This window comes from Artemia franciscana, chromosome 3 (assembly GCF_032884065.1).
Source record: "Artemia franciscana chromosome 3, ASM3288406v1, whole genome shotgun sequence".
Lineage (NCBI taxonomy): Eukaryota > Metazoa > Arthropoda > Branchiopoda > Anostraca > Artemiidae > Artemia > Artemia franciscana.
Genome location: NC_088865.1, coordinates 15,178,409 through 15,194,840, shown reverse-complemented (window position 1 = coordinate 15,194,840; position 16,432 = coordinate 15,178,409). Strand labels below are relative to the sequence as shown.

Sequence of the window (16,432 nt, the reverse complement as noted above, 5' to 3'; positions counted from 1 at the left end):
TCACACAGGGCTTTTAATAGCAATGATTAAAGAGCTAAAATATAATTTGCAAATATAAATGTAGGCTTGCTAAACCTCGTATAAATCGAAATCATGCAATTATTTCCAATTTGTATGATTCGAGGCACACGTGGGCTCTTAGCTCATTCAACAATACACAACAATACACTCAAGAATTGGCTTGTTATGCTAATTCTAAATATATAAGCTTCACTTAGCCTAGTGTTACCCATAACAGGTTACGAGCCTGATAAAATTTGCCTGATTGTCTTTTTTTTTGTTTTTTGTTTTTTTGTTTTTTTTCAGGGGTCATCATATTAAACAAATAGTCCTAGAAAATCCAACGAGGGCTCATTTGAATAGAAATGAAAAATTCTAGTTCCCTTTTTAAGTCATCAAAAGGATGGGAGGGCAACTAGCCCCCCTCTCTTGCTCCTTTTTCTCAAAAATCGTCTGGTTAAAATTTTGAGATAGTCATTTTGCTTAGCATAGTTGAAAAATCCCAAAAACTATGCCTTTGGACATGCCCCACCTAAGCACTGAGGATAGGTCTTTAAGTTAAAAAATTTGCCCATTGTTTATGTATAGTATTTGTTATTTGGAAGTATACAGACATTTTTTCTTGGGGGGGGGGGTATTTTGTGCTTGGGGCGGGTTTCTACGGGATAATTTTCCGTGTGGAGGGAAATTTGTGGGGGGAACTTTCTAGATGAAATTTGTCGGAATTCCCATACAAAATTCCTTTAATCTGTCTACTTTCTCTTTGCCTACTCAATTTTGTGCGTGGAGATGTCCTGAGGGGATTGCCCGGGTGAAATTTTTAGCTTGTTTAGATTTTTGGGAAATAATTTGCTACAGAAGGGGAGATTTCCGGAGTGATCAGGAAAACGATTAGAACTTAATCTTTTTCAAATGAAAGTATGCCAAGGAGAATTTTTCAGGCTGAATCTTCTGCAAGAATTTTAACAGAGAGAAGGGAGGGGAGATTTTCAGCGAGGAAGTAATTGTCCGGGAGTAATATAACGGGTTGGTGTATTTTACATGGGAGGAACTTTTCACGGAGGATTTTCCCGTGAGGGGAGGGAATTTTCCATGGAGTGAGGCCCAGATGTACCGGCATTATTTGAAAAACAATAAAACTTAAAAAAAAATCATTTCAACTTAAAGGAAGGATCGTCATTAAAACTCAACAAACAGAGATTATTCCATATATTAAGGGGTGACCCCCTCCTCAATACCTTGCTCTTTACACTAAAGATTGACTGTTTGTTCCAATTTCTAAAGAACGACTCCTGAAACAAGGATCATTTGGTTGGAATAGGAAGCTTTTTTGAAAGTGCTAAAAGCTTAGGTGTGAAAAGCAAGTTATTTAGAAGGGGGCAACCCCTTCTTATAAGGAAGAATTTCTGTTCGTTTTGAGTTCTTATGATACTCCTTACTTTCAGTTGAAAAAAACCGCTTTTTATTTAATAATCAAAAAGGATGCAGTTCTCTCTATAATTCCTCTTCTCCTGTTACAATTCTACTATCATTTTATTTTCTTTCTTTTTTTTTTGCCAATCTTGGCAATCCCTTTCTATTTTTTATTAACAAATGGGTCACAAAAAAAGCCTGTTCCAGATTTCAGAACCAATATACCTAACAGAAAACTTGGATATGGTAGTAATTGGAACCGAATGTTCTAACCAATTCGACATTTCTAGTTTCATAACTATGTTCCCTTTCATTATTAAGTTCCAAAAAACATGCAGGCAACAAATTAGAAAGAAAATTGTATGTAAATAAACTTATATAGAATTTAACCACACCAAAAATGGTAAAATTTTTAATTGGTGATACCTAGATCTTGCCAAATTCTGATACAAATCACTGGTCAAAACTCTTACAGTTTTATTTTTTAACACAGAGAGCGGATATAAATGGCTAGTGAACTTCGACGACCAAACTACAACTCAGTACAACAAATATGGATGAATAAGAGAAAAATATAACATTTTAATAACCTTTTTAGGGAAAAAATTCTTCGGCTTCCACAGAATTCCAACATTTTTGGCTAACTTTGTACTTATAACTGTAATATGATCTTTAAAACTCAGGCATTCATCTACCATGACACCAAGATGACAATCTACCTTGACAATACTTGCCCGTCTTATACGCCCATTTTCTAACTCAATTTCTACAATCCATGGATAGTAATTGGCACTTCTGCCATATAACATGAACATTGTTTTCTTCTGATTAACAAGCAGTTTGTTCACTCTCATCCACCTCTCGATTATGATCATTCCTTGATTCATGCTATTTTTCAAGTCCGCTTCTGTTTGCGCCGCCATAATAAACTGAGTATCATCAGCAAAACTTGGAAGTATTACTCGCACCATGCCATCATTGCACCTTGACATTGACAGCTGTTTGAGGCATTCATTTAGATCATTAATGTATACAAGAAATAATAGGGGACCCAACACGGATCCCTGTGGCACACCGCACTTAACTACCATCTTTTCTGACAGGACTCTGCCCAGCTGCACACTTTGCGTTCTTCCTTAAAGAAATGGCGCTATCAATTCCAGATTTTTGAAACGGATTCCAGCATTTTCAAGCTTAGCCAATAAAATTTCATGATCAATACAGTCAAAAGGCTTCATAATATCCAGAAAAATTGAAGCAACCTTAAAAACCTGAATCTAGGCAATCGTTAATAAATATAGTCAAAAATAAAATAGCATGCTATGTGACTTACTTTTTCTGAAACCAAATTGACAAGAGTGAAAAAACCTCGTCTCCAAAATAATCCATCAATCGTCTATAAATCAATTTCTTAAAAATACTAGAAATCACTAGAAGTAGAGATATCGGACCGTATTTGTTCATATCTTCATTTTCTCCTCCTTTATACTGAGGAATAACCAACGCACTTTTCAAGCAATTAGGTACACTTGAAATTCAAAAATTGATTAAAAAAGTACAAGTAAATTTATTGAACTATTTGAAAGGTTATAAAGGCTCACTTAAATCATTTTTGGTCTCACTATATTGAGGAACTATAATTAATGAATGTAGGAATAAGCTGAATAGCTAATAAATGTAAGAATAACCTACCTTTAATAATAACCAACAAAAGAAGTTTCCTTTTCGAAATTCTAAACCTTTTCTTCATTAGTTAATTCTATTTAAATTCATTTTTAATGTATTATTATTATGCCGCAACAATCATTTCTGGTTTAAATATTGTTTCCTTTATATGATTGGTTCTTCTTCTTTTCACAGCCTGCATCCATGGAAGACGTTGAAGATAATTCTTCTGAATGTGTGATCTGCATGTCTGAAGAACGTGATACGCTTATTCTACCATGTCGACATCTGTGCTTGTGCAGCACATGTGCCGATTCCTTAAGATATCAAGTAAGTAAGGAAAATATCAAAATTCAAAATAAGGAGCAACGGGGTAATATCCTAATAGCGAAAGAATACGGCAGACATTTGAGACTGGTTAAACTTGGGGAGCTAATTAGAGATCTCCCCTATGGGGTGATTTTAATGCGGCAAATGCACGTAAAAAGGGTATGGTAAAATAACCTGCAAGAGGAGACATCCCTCACTGAGTACTTGAAGATCAGCTTTATAAGATGCAGAACCCTCATTTGGAATGATCCCCGAGGAATCTTACTCCTAAAAACCCATCTGTTGATCCCTTTAAAAAGAAATTTAACCAAAACAACACCAGGGAGAAAACCTAGGTATATGGTTGACTTGTGACATATCAGGCTAAGGCTGTATACAGGATTTTTGTTCTAAAAAGGGTTACAGAAAAAAAACTGAAAAAGGATAAAAAAAAAATTCATATATATTTTATTGCGATATTTTTATACGAGTCAGACCAAAATTTTAGGGGGGGCAAACCGGGTACCTCCTGCTGGATACGGCCATAGCCCTTAGTCTTTTGCTGCATGGTGCCATGCATTTTGCCATAAAAGGGAAACAAAATCAAGTTCGAACGATTGAAAATCTGCGCCATTTAGCATTACTCATTGGAATTATAAACCCGACATTCCAATATTAGCTGTAATTTGTAATTCTTGGTTTATCTTTATTTTGTGCATGCTTTACGTTATGCTAAAGATAAAAGAATCAAAATTTTTATTCGTTACATCTTCTTTTTTTATTTTAATATTTTATTACCTTTTATTGTTTTATTATTTTTTCAATGTAACTTTTTATCTTTATTTTCTATATTTTTTTTTATTGTACATTTTATTTCCTTTTTTTATACTATTGCCAAACTGTGGACTCTCTGAAATCTTGTCTGTTTATGTTTATATTGTTCCTAATTTTTCTCTAAAACTTTTTTCAAAGCCTTTTATGCTGTTTTTAGTAAAGTTAAGCATAAACTTAAGTATATTGAATTTCACTGAAGAGATTTTACTTTTCCTTTCGATTTTTTTTTTATAACTGTAGTAGCTGAATAGTGTGATTCTATTGTGATATATAAAATGTTTCAACTAGCAATAGTTCCTGACAACAGGTGGTAAATGCATTTTATCGTTCCATCTGAAGTTCTTGGTTGAAATTATCATTTAATCAGTTATTGCGCCTCTTGTTTATGCAAACATATAACAATGGCGTTAATAATCTGCATGTAAAAGCTTTTATAAAAGCTATACCGAGAAACGAAATGCATAAATACGCCAATGCTCTTATTATTATTATCACTATTATTATTGTTAGTGGTTGACTTACCAAATTTAACCGAAGCTCAGGCCGCAAGGACCCATTGCTACAACTTTCAACAAAGGAAAAGAAAAAAAGAGAAGAGGGACTGAATAAACTAATTCGAGACTACTTTTCTCATCATTTCCTCATTGAGGACAACAGAATTTCCTCATCATTTGTCCTGCTAGCTGTTGGAATTTGCTCTCCACAACTTTATCCTCCAGTTTAACGTCCCAATTATGAAATTTACCCAATCCCAGGTGGACAGTTCTTGTTTACACAGTTCTTGGCTTTTTTTTTATCACTATCCTAAATATTACACGTTCAAAGCCGACTATAATTTTAATCATTAAAGCTGTAACATCCCTAGAGCAGTGATCGGATAATTTCCCAGTGTCTAAGTTTCTAAGTTAGAAATATGTGCTCTAGGAGTAATGCTTACCTTGTTATATGTATGGAATTTAGGATCCTTGATCTTCCCCATTGCTTGATTTACAACAATCCCGACCTCCTTATCAAACGCTATAAATGTTTGCCTTGTTGTCAGTATTATATAAAAGATTATAATATATTATATACAAGATTATATAAAGCAGTCTGGCAATGATGTAAATTGATCTATCAGCAATCTAGTCTCTTTCCCTTATTTGCTGGTATTGAATAAGCTCACGGTTGTGGTGAAACTACCACCTCGTCAGCCATTATGGGAAGTGAAGTTTCACATTCTTTTGTGCCTGCCAGATGATTCTGGCATCCTCTTGTAAAGTAAATTACGAAGTATACGTCCTCTCATACATATTAAGAGCCAGAAGTTTTGCTTCTCAATTTCTTCAACCAGGTCAATGTAAATGCCTAACTAAGTATATCTTACATCTCCCTTTACATGAGGACTGCTTATGCTTATTTTCTCCCGCCAACTAGTCTTTCTGAAACACTGCAACGAGGTTCTTCCACTTAGTGATTGTTCTTGGAAGAAGCGTATCCCGTTTCTAGGATCAGGTATCCCAGCCCAACACCATTCAACATCTCCTTTACCCGTGCAGCCTCTTTTTTTCGTTTTGAAGTCGCTACTGATTAAATATTCCTTTAATTTCGTGGGAAAATGTCCGGGCAAAAATCAACCCCACTCAAAATTTTGTCAGTGTATCAATATTGCATTGTTCGTTATCATCTTTCAAACTGTCACCGTAACTCCTTATTACCCTGGTAAGGATAAGTGTGTACCACCACTGGGGATGCCCCTCTCCCTCCTCAAACCAAGTCCTTCAGACAATTGGTGGTTCCCTCGGGGATGGAATTTGACTGAGTCTATCTCTCTCTGTTTCCTGTCCAGAGGAGCGTTCCTCGGTGCGTTGCAGCTCTCCCTTGAACCCCAGAGGAGAGAGGAGGATTGGCCACCACTTGTCGATTGCTTGTTAGTAGCCGATTTTGATCATCCGAAGCAGTACTTACAATAGAACGCCCTTCTTCCACTTCAAACTACTTATTTAGGGTTTTTTTCTGCACTGTAGTCAGTGTTTAGTACGTCCAGGGGGGCTGATCCTCCCAAGCATATAGTGGCAATAATCGGCTGTTTTTTACTCTCTTCAGCTTCTTCCTCAAAGACTGAGGATTCAACCTCCAAGAGTGCTGACTTAAATAAATCGTCGTCAAGCAAAAGGTCCGAGTCCACGACCATGCCTCTGGGGATGGAAGGTCCAGGATTTTAACACTCAAATCAATTGTATTTGTCGTATCGTTCTAAGTGTATACCAATATTGAGTAAGTTACGCTCTGTTCAACCTCATTCCCTTTAATACGGTAGTTCATGGTCATATCAAAGTCAGCTTAAATGACCCCAATAGAAGACTTAGATGACCACAATAGTCGAAGTTTGTGAAAGCCCTCAGGCTGATTTTGGAAGAAATGATCTAAATGTAGTTTTAGCTCTGTTTTATTCCACATTTCAAAATTAGCTGCAAAATTGTTGCAAAGATCTGTTCATGTTTCTTTCAGTCACATGCTGCTCCTGCCTAGGTTGAATAAAGTATACATTTTAGTAAAAAGGTTTCTATAAAGGTTGGAAGTAAAATAGTGCTCAAAGAGCTTACCGCCAAAGGTACTGACATCCTGATTTTGATTGTTAGTGTCCCTTCAGTCTAGTCAGTGCATATTTCTGTTTTAGCGGCAATATGTCAAACTCAGCACCGTTTTACTGTCTGTTTTACTGATTGTTGTTATTCGGTAGGGCTCACAGGAGGTCATGGGAAGTCAAGAGTGTAGAATTGATTGTCTTTTCTTTGATAGTATTTCAATTAATTTCTTCCTTCTTTTCTTGTACGTGGTTTTATTCTCTTTCTTGCTTTGTGTGTAAAGGAGCAGTTTTCGTCTGCACTTTAATGTACTATGATTGTATCACGATTTAAAGTAGGAAACGTGTTTCTTTTTCTGATGAAGCTCACATCTTATACCAATATTTTATTAGAGTAACAATTACTATTTAATTTTTAGGCCAGCAACTGTCCTATTTGCCGATCTCCGTTTCGTGCTCTTTTGCAGCTTCGAGCTCTGCAAAAAGTGAGTGGCTATACTCCATTAAATGTGGATGGCACATCTGAAGGTATCCCTTATGGCTATGAACCCATTTCTCTAATAGAAGCGCTGAATGGACCCGCCCAAGCTGTTCCTATGGCCGCAAGCTCTCCCAAAGTACAACGGGAAGATGGTCAGAATAACGATTTTACTTCTGATTTTGTTTCCATTGAGCGGATTGAGCAGGCTCTTAGCGTATGTCTTTTTCGATTTTTTTTCTACGCCGCAACTGTCCATAGGTAAAATTTCGTATGTATGCATCAATTTCATTTTTTTTAATATTATCTTATAAAAAAAGTGTCGGCTAAATGGGTTTGCTAGATAACACACCATTTAGCGGCCAGTTTCAGATATATTTTTTTTCAGGCTGCTTAATAACATGTGTTTGTCAGTCACACAATTTCTATGACTTTTATTTATTAAAAAACATTTTGTGTACTGTTTGTGCGGGGATAAGTTAGGATTAATGGAATTCTGTTTGGTTAATTGAAAAAGTAAGTGGTGTTGGTTATTGTGTTGGGAGAGCAACACTTTGGTTTTGTCTTTTTTTTTTTTTTTTTTTTTTTTTTTTTTTTTTTTTTTTTTTTTTTTTTTTTATGCCGCCGATGTTGGATTATTCCTGGAAACTGGTAAGGGTCTAACCTGTGTGGTTTTTACGGAAAGTGTGGACCTCAGGCCGGATTGATGAATATGGCATTACATTTTGGAAAGCTCTGCAGAACTCTTGCCAGGGGCCAAAAAGGATGGTTTTTGCTTGTCCACGAGCCATAGCCTATGGTGTGCGAAGTGAAGTGGAGTTATGTAGCCTATAACAGACAGGAGTATCTTAAGTTGTGCAGCCAAGCTTTCGTTTCATCAAACCATGTTTCTGCTTTCGAGTGGAAAGCTCCGTTCTAGCAGGCAAGCAGGCAGGCACCACTTTCGAATTGAAGATGGACTAAAATCTATAAGTGTTAAATATATGCGGCAGTTACCCGGCCCCACAGCCAATATATCTTCTTTGAGTAATAAATAGAAAAATTTACAGAAGCAAAAAAGCGGCATTTTCCCACGGCTCCGAAAGTGCTGCTGTGATTTTGGCTGGGTTTATCATTTGTTTTTTCGGACTTGGGATTGAGGTAGAGAAATGTTATCAGATGTACCTCTTAATCTTTAAAAGTTCTGTCATTGCTAAAGAAATTGTAGCTTATCCTTTGCTCCTTTCTAAGTGGTGACATTAGAAAGTTGGCCTACGGCAAAAAAATCTTTTGAACTAAGACAGATATAATTTATTTTTCGACGGAATCGATAGCTCTTGATGAGCCGATCAAAGTATATGTCATCCATTTTTTTATACAAAAATTCCTTCATGAGATATACTAGTTTGAAAGTTTCAAGGGGTTGACAACTTCAGTAGTAGGGTACACACTGAAACCAAAAATAAGCCGGTACCAATCGTGAGACATGTAGGGGACTTGTAAGGAAAGGTCGGCTGTTAGCTCATTATCACCTTCGGCAGTGAGGGGTTTGCAAATTTTACTATTTGGTGTACCTATTATTTGTTTCCAGTGTGTTTGATGATAAGACCGAGTTGGTTCCAGTGGTGACACATGTAGGGGACTTGTAAGTAATAATCGTCTGTTAGGCTACAATCATCTTTAGTGAAGAGGGGTTTGTAACTTTTGCTAGTTGGTGTAGCCTATCCATACTCACTGTAACCTAGAATTAAGTGTTTACGCAACGGGTACAAACGATAACGTAAAACAATGAGGCAGTTTCGTAATGATTAATAGAGTGTCATCTATGGTATTTTGATCCTGAAAAGTTACGGATAGCTTTATAATACCAACTAGATTATATATATACGATATTGTTCCAAGTCTTGATCCGTCACGATGTCTACGATTGAAAAGGATAAAGTTCAACTGGCTGCAAAGTCAATTTAGTCGCTTCTTTCGATATTCTTTTGTTATTGTTGTTTTTTCAACGCTGAGGAATAGCCTTGATCATGTGATTACTGATCGTTTTCTTCTTTGAACATAACGTTTTAAAAGCTTCGATAGGCAAACAACTTCAGCGTTTAACCGATAGCAAAGAAACAAAACCAAAGTGTTGCTCTCGCAACACTTTATTCGGCGAAGCCGGACAAAGGTTGCCGCAACACTTCACGTTGCTCAGGCAACGTAGGTCTATTTTTCATTGGATCACTTAAAAGCAAAAACATGCATTGTTTTTGCTTCTTACAAACACAACGTTGAGATGCAGATTCTATAAAGTTATGCAACTGAGAAGGGGTGCAGCTAAGGGGGATGCCCCCCAAATTTCTAAGGTTTCGGCGCACAGTTCTGATACCTTTGAATTTAATTTATGTTTTTAGTTTAACTTTGCTTGTGTGTCTGCATTTGTTGGCACACTGTATGATTTTGTCGGCACATTCTTTACATCCCCCCTCACAACTCAACACCCTAGCTGCACTCCTGGAACTGAATATGAGTGTCTAAAAGTGATATGTTACTCTGTATATCAGGAGTATATTTGACAAATTTACTCGGTGTTTTCAATGGAAAGAGTTCGTACAATTGCATTAAGAATGGAAAATTTGCGGAATATATTTGAGGCTCAACTTTTGTTACGCATTATTTTAATTTGTGGGATTAAAAAATGTCTGGTTTTGCTGCAAGCCAGCGTTTAATCAATATTCTGGAATTTCTTGTCATAATTTTTTGAGCAATGGAACGTGCGTAAAATTATTCTTGCAGGATTCAATTTTTACTCGGCATCCATCCTTTGATCCGTATGTCTCCCGGAGATTCGTTAAAAGACCCTCCCCACTCCCATCTTCCGCAAAACATGTTGATATTGTCCGAAAAACAAGCTGTTTCTGGTATTTTAGAACCATCTCTCCAGGTAAATATTATTCATTTATCAAAAACAATCAAAACAATTTGGAAAATGTGTGTTTTTTCAACAAAGTTTGGAAAAATGTCGACTTCGAACAATCTTTTTTTTCTGTTTTATCGGTCATCCGAAGCAGGGTAACTTAAATTATGATTATGAAAGGGACCATTAGTGCAAAACTGTATTTTTATTCCCGATTAAACAATTTCTTGAATTTAAAATCTTATTTACTTTGAAATCAGTACACAGAGGAAGAGTGGTGGGTTAGACCAGTACCCCTCCCTAAAAAAATGAATTTTGTAAAAGAAATCATAACACTCTTCCCTACTTTTCACTTAACTTGCCTTTTTTAATATTTATTCCAGTTTCCCTCCCCTGATAGGTTTCCTGTGTTAGTGCCTGTTAGAAAGTATCTTAGTGTTTTTCTATTAGTTATAAAGCCTTTCTAGAAATCTATTGTATTTAGAATTCCTTCATATTTTCCCATGAATTTTATACACTCACCTGCTATTTTGTCATTATTGTAATAATATTCCGTTGCGGACTTTCCAACAGGAATTTTTGAATCCTTTTCATTATAATATCGCATAGATACGCAACACCATGAACTTAGGAGGGTGGGTATTTTCATAGGGTTAGAATTGCATGGTGTGGCTATTGGCATACAGAAGTATTGTTTTAAGCCTAAATATTATAAGTTTTCAACGTTTTAATATATTCTAATGGTTAATAGGGCCCGGTATGGTCCCTCAAGTGTCAAATATAGAATATCTCAGTTGTTACATTGAAAATATGGAGAAACATGCTGTAAAAATCATGCTCGGTACAAATTATGTGTCTTATGAATTCACTCTTAACTTGTTTATTAAGATGGCGTATCCGTCGTTTTACCAACTCTATTGCTCCTTTGTCAGTGCATTCAATCTTTAATAATTGATTCATCTTGTAATGTGTTGATGTTGTAAAAAATGGCATAATTTAGTTGTGGCCTAGGCCACAAGTGTGAAAGAATAAGTGACATTCATAATCTCACAACAAAATCTTACTGAAGGGTACAAAAAAAATATTGAGAGAGTACAAAAAAAATATATATAAGAAGAAGATCTAGAATTCCTATTTTGTTTATCTACAAGGAACAATGATACGAATAAAAGTCAATACAAAACTACGTATCTTAGAAGCTTTTCCTTTAGTTATTGCTTGTGTTCCCTGTGTAGGTTTCTGTATGCTATTTTACTGCAGGCCTGTAGATCTATTGTTTTAATGTAATACGACGATTTTACCATCAATGGTATTCAGCTTTATCCATTTGCTGATTCATATTATTAGAATTTCTTTGAGTTGTTCTTATGTTGTTTTTTTTCATAATTGAAATTGTGTCTTGTATTTTGTTTGTATTTATTTAAGAAATTAGCCTTTGTTAAAAATTATGCTGAAAATACATCAGAAACATGTGAAAATATGTAGATGTTACCACCTTTTGACCAAGTTTAGATCATTCTGTAAGAAAAAGTCTTGGTAATATCATAATTTTTGCTCGGGGATCTGAAACTAATGAATACAGTGATATAAGTATCTTCCTTATGCAGCAAGCTAAAGCTGTAGACTTGTCACGAAATCGCCGGCTTCACATGGAACTTCAATCTTAAAGCGAAACTACTGAACATTCTCTGGAAAAACCTGCATAATACGAACTGAAGTAGATGCATTAATCTTAGACGTAACATTCAGAAACATTTCAACAAAAGCCTCACCATTGTTTATTATCCTTATTTGCTTCCCGTTGGAAAAAGTGTACCCGGTGGAAAAAGTGTAGTGTACAGTGGACATTGTTTTGACAGAACTTGCATTCTGGAATTTTATAAGGGGGAAAAGACGAAAATTTCTGTTTTCTAAATTAAAGAAAAAAAGAAGCAAAAACATATATATATATATATATATATATATATATATATATATATATATATATATATATATATATATATATATATATATATATATATATGTATATATGTATATATATAAATATAAGTTGTCTGTCTGTCTGTCAGGTGACGTCATGTTTCTGTGTCGACTGACGTCATGAAGTTAGTTGTCGTTATTTTTGCCTTGACGGTGATACAACATTAACAGCTTTTTTTTCGCTTTGCAAAAATGATTCTTTTGCAAAAAACTGCTGTATACTGAAGTGACTTCGTATTACACGTGGAATACTAAAAATAAAGTATTTGAACGTCGAAAACAGGGTAAGTCAGTCGACGGCCAACCTACCATCTTCAAAGATACCACGATAGGAAGACTCTACACCGTTCACCCCAATCAACATGAATGCTTCTTTCTACGCCTGCTTTTGGTGAATGTACCCGGTCCGACATCCTTTGAGTATTTGAGAACTGTAAACGGTACTATACATGACACTTACCGTAGTGCATGCCAAGCTCTGAATTTATTGGAGAATGACCAACACTGGGATAACTGCATCAATGACGCGTGCGAAACGTCAACCCCAAGTCAAATTCGTGCATTGTTTGGCATCATTTTAACAACTTGCTCTCCATCAGCTCCTACAGAGTTATGGGAAAAATATAAGTCAAAAATGTCCGAAGATATACTCCATCGAAAACAGTTAGAGACGTCAGATATGACTTTTGATTTTACATCAGAAATTTATAACTACACTTTAGTTATTATAGAAGATTTGTGCGTACGTATGGCAAACAAACCTCTTCAGGATTTGGGAATGCCTTCACCTAACCGTATCGCTGCTGTTTCGACATGTGTAGAATTGGATCGTGAACAAAGTTACAGTACGAGTGATCTATTGTCGTATGTACAAAATAACATTTCCAAGTTAACGTCGGAACAAAAAGACATTTATGATACGATAATGCATTGTGTCGATAACAACGTTGGAGAAATTTTCTTTTTGGATGCGCCAGGAGGTACTGGTAAAACATTTGTGATAAAACTGATTCTGGCATCAATTCGATCAAAAAATGATATAGCGTTGGCAATTGCGTCGTCCGGAATAGCCGCAACATTGCTGCCTGGTGGAAGAACTGCTCATTCCGCTTTGAAATTGCCTCTGAATTTGCATTCTACAGAAACTCCCACGTGCAATATTTCCAAATCATCTGGGATGGGTAAAGTATTGCAGCAATGCAAACTTATTATTTGGGATGAGTGTACAATGGCACACAAAAAATCGCTCGAGGCTCTGGATCAATGCTTGAAAGATTTGAGAGGGAAGTCGAAACCCTTTGGCAGCACATTAATATTGCTTGCGGGAGATTTCAGGCAAACATTACCTATAATACCTAGATCAACTCCTGCAGACGAAATGAATGCTTGCCTGAAAAATTCTAATTTATGGGCACACGTAAAAATATTAAAATTAACTACAAATATGCGTGTCCAATTGCAAAACGATGACTCTGGTCAAACATTTTCAGATCAATTGCTGACAATTGGAAACGGAAAGCTCCCAGTAGACTCAATTTCAGGACGTATACAACTACCTGCTGATTTCTGTAATTTAGTGACGTCCAAAAATGAATTGATTGAAAAAGTATTTCCGAATATTCTAAAAAATTATAAAAATAATAAATGGCTAAGTGAAAGAGCGATTCTCGCACCCAAAAATATAGACGTCCACGAAATCAACAATATTGTTTTGACCAAGATTCGAGACCAGGCAGTCCTTTACAAGTCAGTCGACACAGTTTTGGAACCAAATGAAGCGGTTAATTATCCATCTGAATTTTTAAATTCCATAGATTCTTCAGGGTTTCCACCGCACGTGCTACAACTAAAAATAGGCGTACCAATAATACTTTTAAGAAATATCAACCCACCAAAGCTTTGCAATGGCACGCGACTTGCCGTAAAAAAAAACAATGGAAAACCTAATAGAGGCCACAATCCTGACAGGGCCTTTTGAGGGTGAGGCTGTTCTTATTCCTCGCATTCCCATGATTCCAACAGATATAGATAGATATATTATATATATGTTTTTAACTACGTAAAACTTGCGAATATACATCATTCTTTGTTGTCCCATTGTCTGTGCATATAAATAGATTGTCAGGCTTACCGACTCTTGAACATGCAACATATAATGGTCCATGGGAAAACAATCCGTATTCAGATCTATACCTCATGATTCTAATGATTGCCCTTGAGCTTTGTTGATGGTGATTGCTAATCGACGATTCCCTGTGTCGCCGTCGTCATTTATATATCCCCCTGTGCCCCCCGGCGTCCCCGTTGTAGTTGTGTCCCTGTGTCTCGGTCGTCATTTATATTCCCTGTGTCCCGGTCGTCATTTGTGTCCCGGTGTCCCAGTCTGTGATTTCTCTTTGAGGGTCCCGGGCGTCATTTATATTTCTTGTGTCCCGGTGTCCCGGTCGTCATTTGTGTCCCGGTGTCCCGGTCTGTATATACATTCGTTTTTGAATTGGTCTTTTTTTAGGTTTTAGTTTTTTACCTTTTTTTAGTTTTTTTAGTTATACCTCATGATTCTAATGATTGCCCTTGAGCTTTGTTGATGGTGATTGCTAATCGAACATTCCCTGTGTCCCCGTCGTCATTTATATATCCCCCTGTGCCCCCGGCGTCCCCGTTGTAGTTGTGTCCCTGTGTCCCGGTCGTCATTTATATTCCCCGTGTCCCGGTCGTCATTTGTATCCCGGTGTCCCGGTCTGTATATACATTCGTTTTTGAAATGGTATATGATGAAATAAATTTTTGTATTTTTCCCCTTTTTTCTTTTTAGTTTTTTTTTTTTTGTTTTTTACTTTTTTTAGTTTTTTTTTATTTTTTCTTTTTAGTTTTTTTTTTTCTAGTTTTGTTTTTCTCCTTTATTTTTCATTTTTTTTTCCTTTTTTTATTTTTTTTTCCTTTTTTATTTTTTTTAGTTTTTTAGATTTTTTAGTTTTTTTTATTAGTTTTTAGTTTTTTTTTCTTTTTAGTTTTTTTGTAGTTTTTACCTTTTTTTAGTTTTTTTAGTTTTTTTCCTTATGTCCTGGTCGTCATTTATACTCCCTGTGTCCCGGTCGTCATTTGTGTCCCGGTGCTTTGTTGATGGTGATTGCTAATCGAACATTCCTTTTGTCCCGGTCGCTTTCTCTTTGAGTGTCCCGGTCGTCATTTATATTCCCTTTGTGCCGGTGTCCCGGTCGTCATTTGTGTCCCGATGTCCCAGTCTGTAATTTCGTCAGTCGAAAACATGACGTCACCCGACAGACCCACACACACACAGTAAACTTATTTTTATATATATAGATATATATATATATATATATATATATATATATATATATATATATATATATATATATATATATATATATATATATATATATATATACTGTCTTGAAATTTTAGGGGATTACGATTCAGCTCCTGTCATCATTCTACTGGGAAAAACATAAATAATTATATTAGATTAATGGATAGTTCTGACGCTCCTCAAGTCAGTGACTTGAGAAAAATGAGTCAAGAAGACCGAGGTATGGTAAAGCCGAATACGTTTTACGTCCCTCGTTTACTGGTTTAAATATTTTTCAAAAAGAACAGATCAGGTTTTAAAAGTGCAGATTGCTAAAAAAGATTTAAATAATGAAAAACTGCAACGAAACTTTATAGATATGTTATTATTGACGTTAATTAATAATTTAACCTTCGATTGGTTTCTAAATGAATGTCATAGAATATCTTTCTTTCTCTTCCTTGATTAAAGTCCCAATCGTACATTTGATGCCTTTTATAGGCTCAGTTTTACCACTGATCTCTTCTGCATTATTTATTAGATTTAAAAATGCTATGAGAATGTAAAAATAGAAAAATCTTCCCATTTCATAAACAGGTTTCGACTTTTCGCTAAGGAAAAGGCTAAGTAAGATCATATTTCTGACTTAATGAATTGATAGATCGGAAAATAATAAATCGAAGGATTTGTCCTTTCGATACAAATGACAATTGTAGGTTTGTTGTAGAATGGCATGTTCCAAAGGTAATATAAAGCTTAATAAGGAAGGAACAAAGGGATTATTCTTGTGTAATATATAATTCCTTATATGCAGTCTTAAGAAAGAGCTTGTCAATGGGTTTGACCAGTAGCACAGGCTTGATGTATTCCCAGCAACGCTCAGGATTTATATTAAATGAGAACTAAATTATATTCAAACTTTTAATGAGTTTTTATAGTTAAGGATCCACTGATTCCGATGAGACAATGCTTAATAAATGTCATAAACTGTGGCAATTA

General features: G+C 35.6%; 1 protein-coding gene across 2 annotated transcripts in view; it reads left to right on the top strand.

Annotated features, from left to right (window-relative positions):
• The window catches only part of LOC136024927 (E3 ubiquitin-protein ligase MGRN1-like), a 99,706-nt gene that overhangs the window by 64,375 nt on the left and 18,899 nt on the right, over positions 1-16,432 (top strand). For both annotated transcript variants that reach the window (XM_065700511.1, XM_065700510.1), the window contains exons 6-7: positions 3,274-3,408; positions 7,207-7,482. In XM_065700511.1, coding sequence (XP_065556583.1) covers positions 3,274-3,408; positions 7,207-7,482 — 411 coding nt within the window. The remainder of the gene's footprint in view (positions 1-3,273; positions 3,409-7,206; positions 7,483-16,432) is intronic.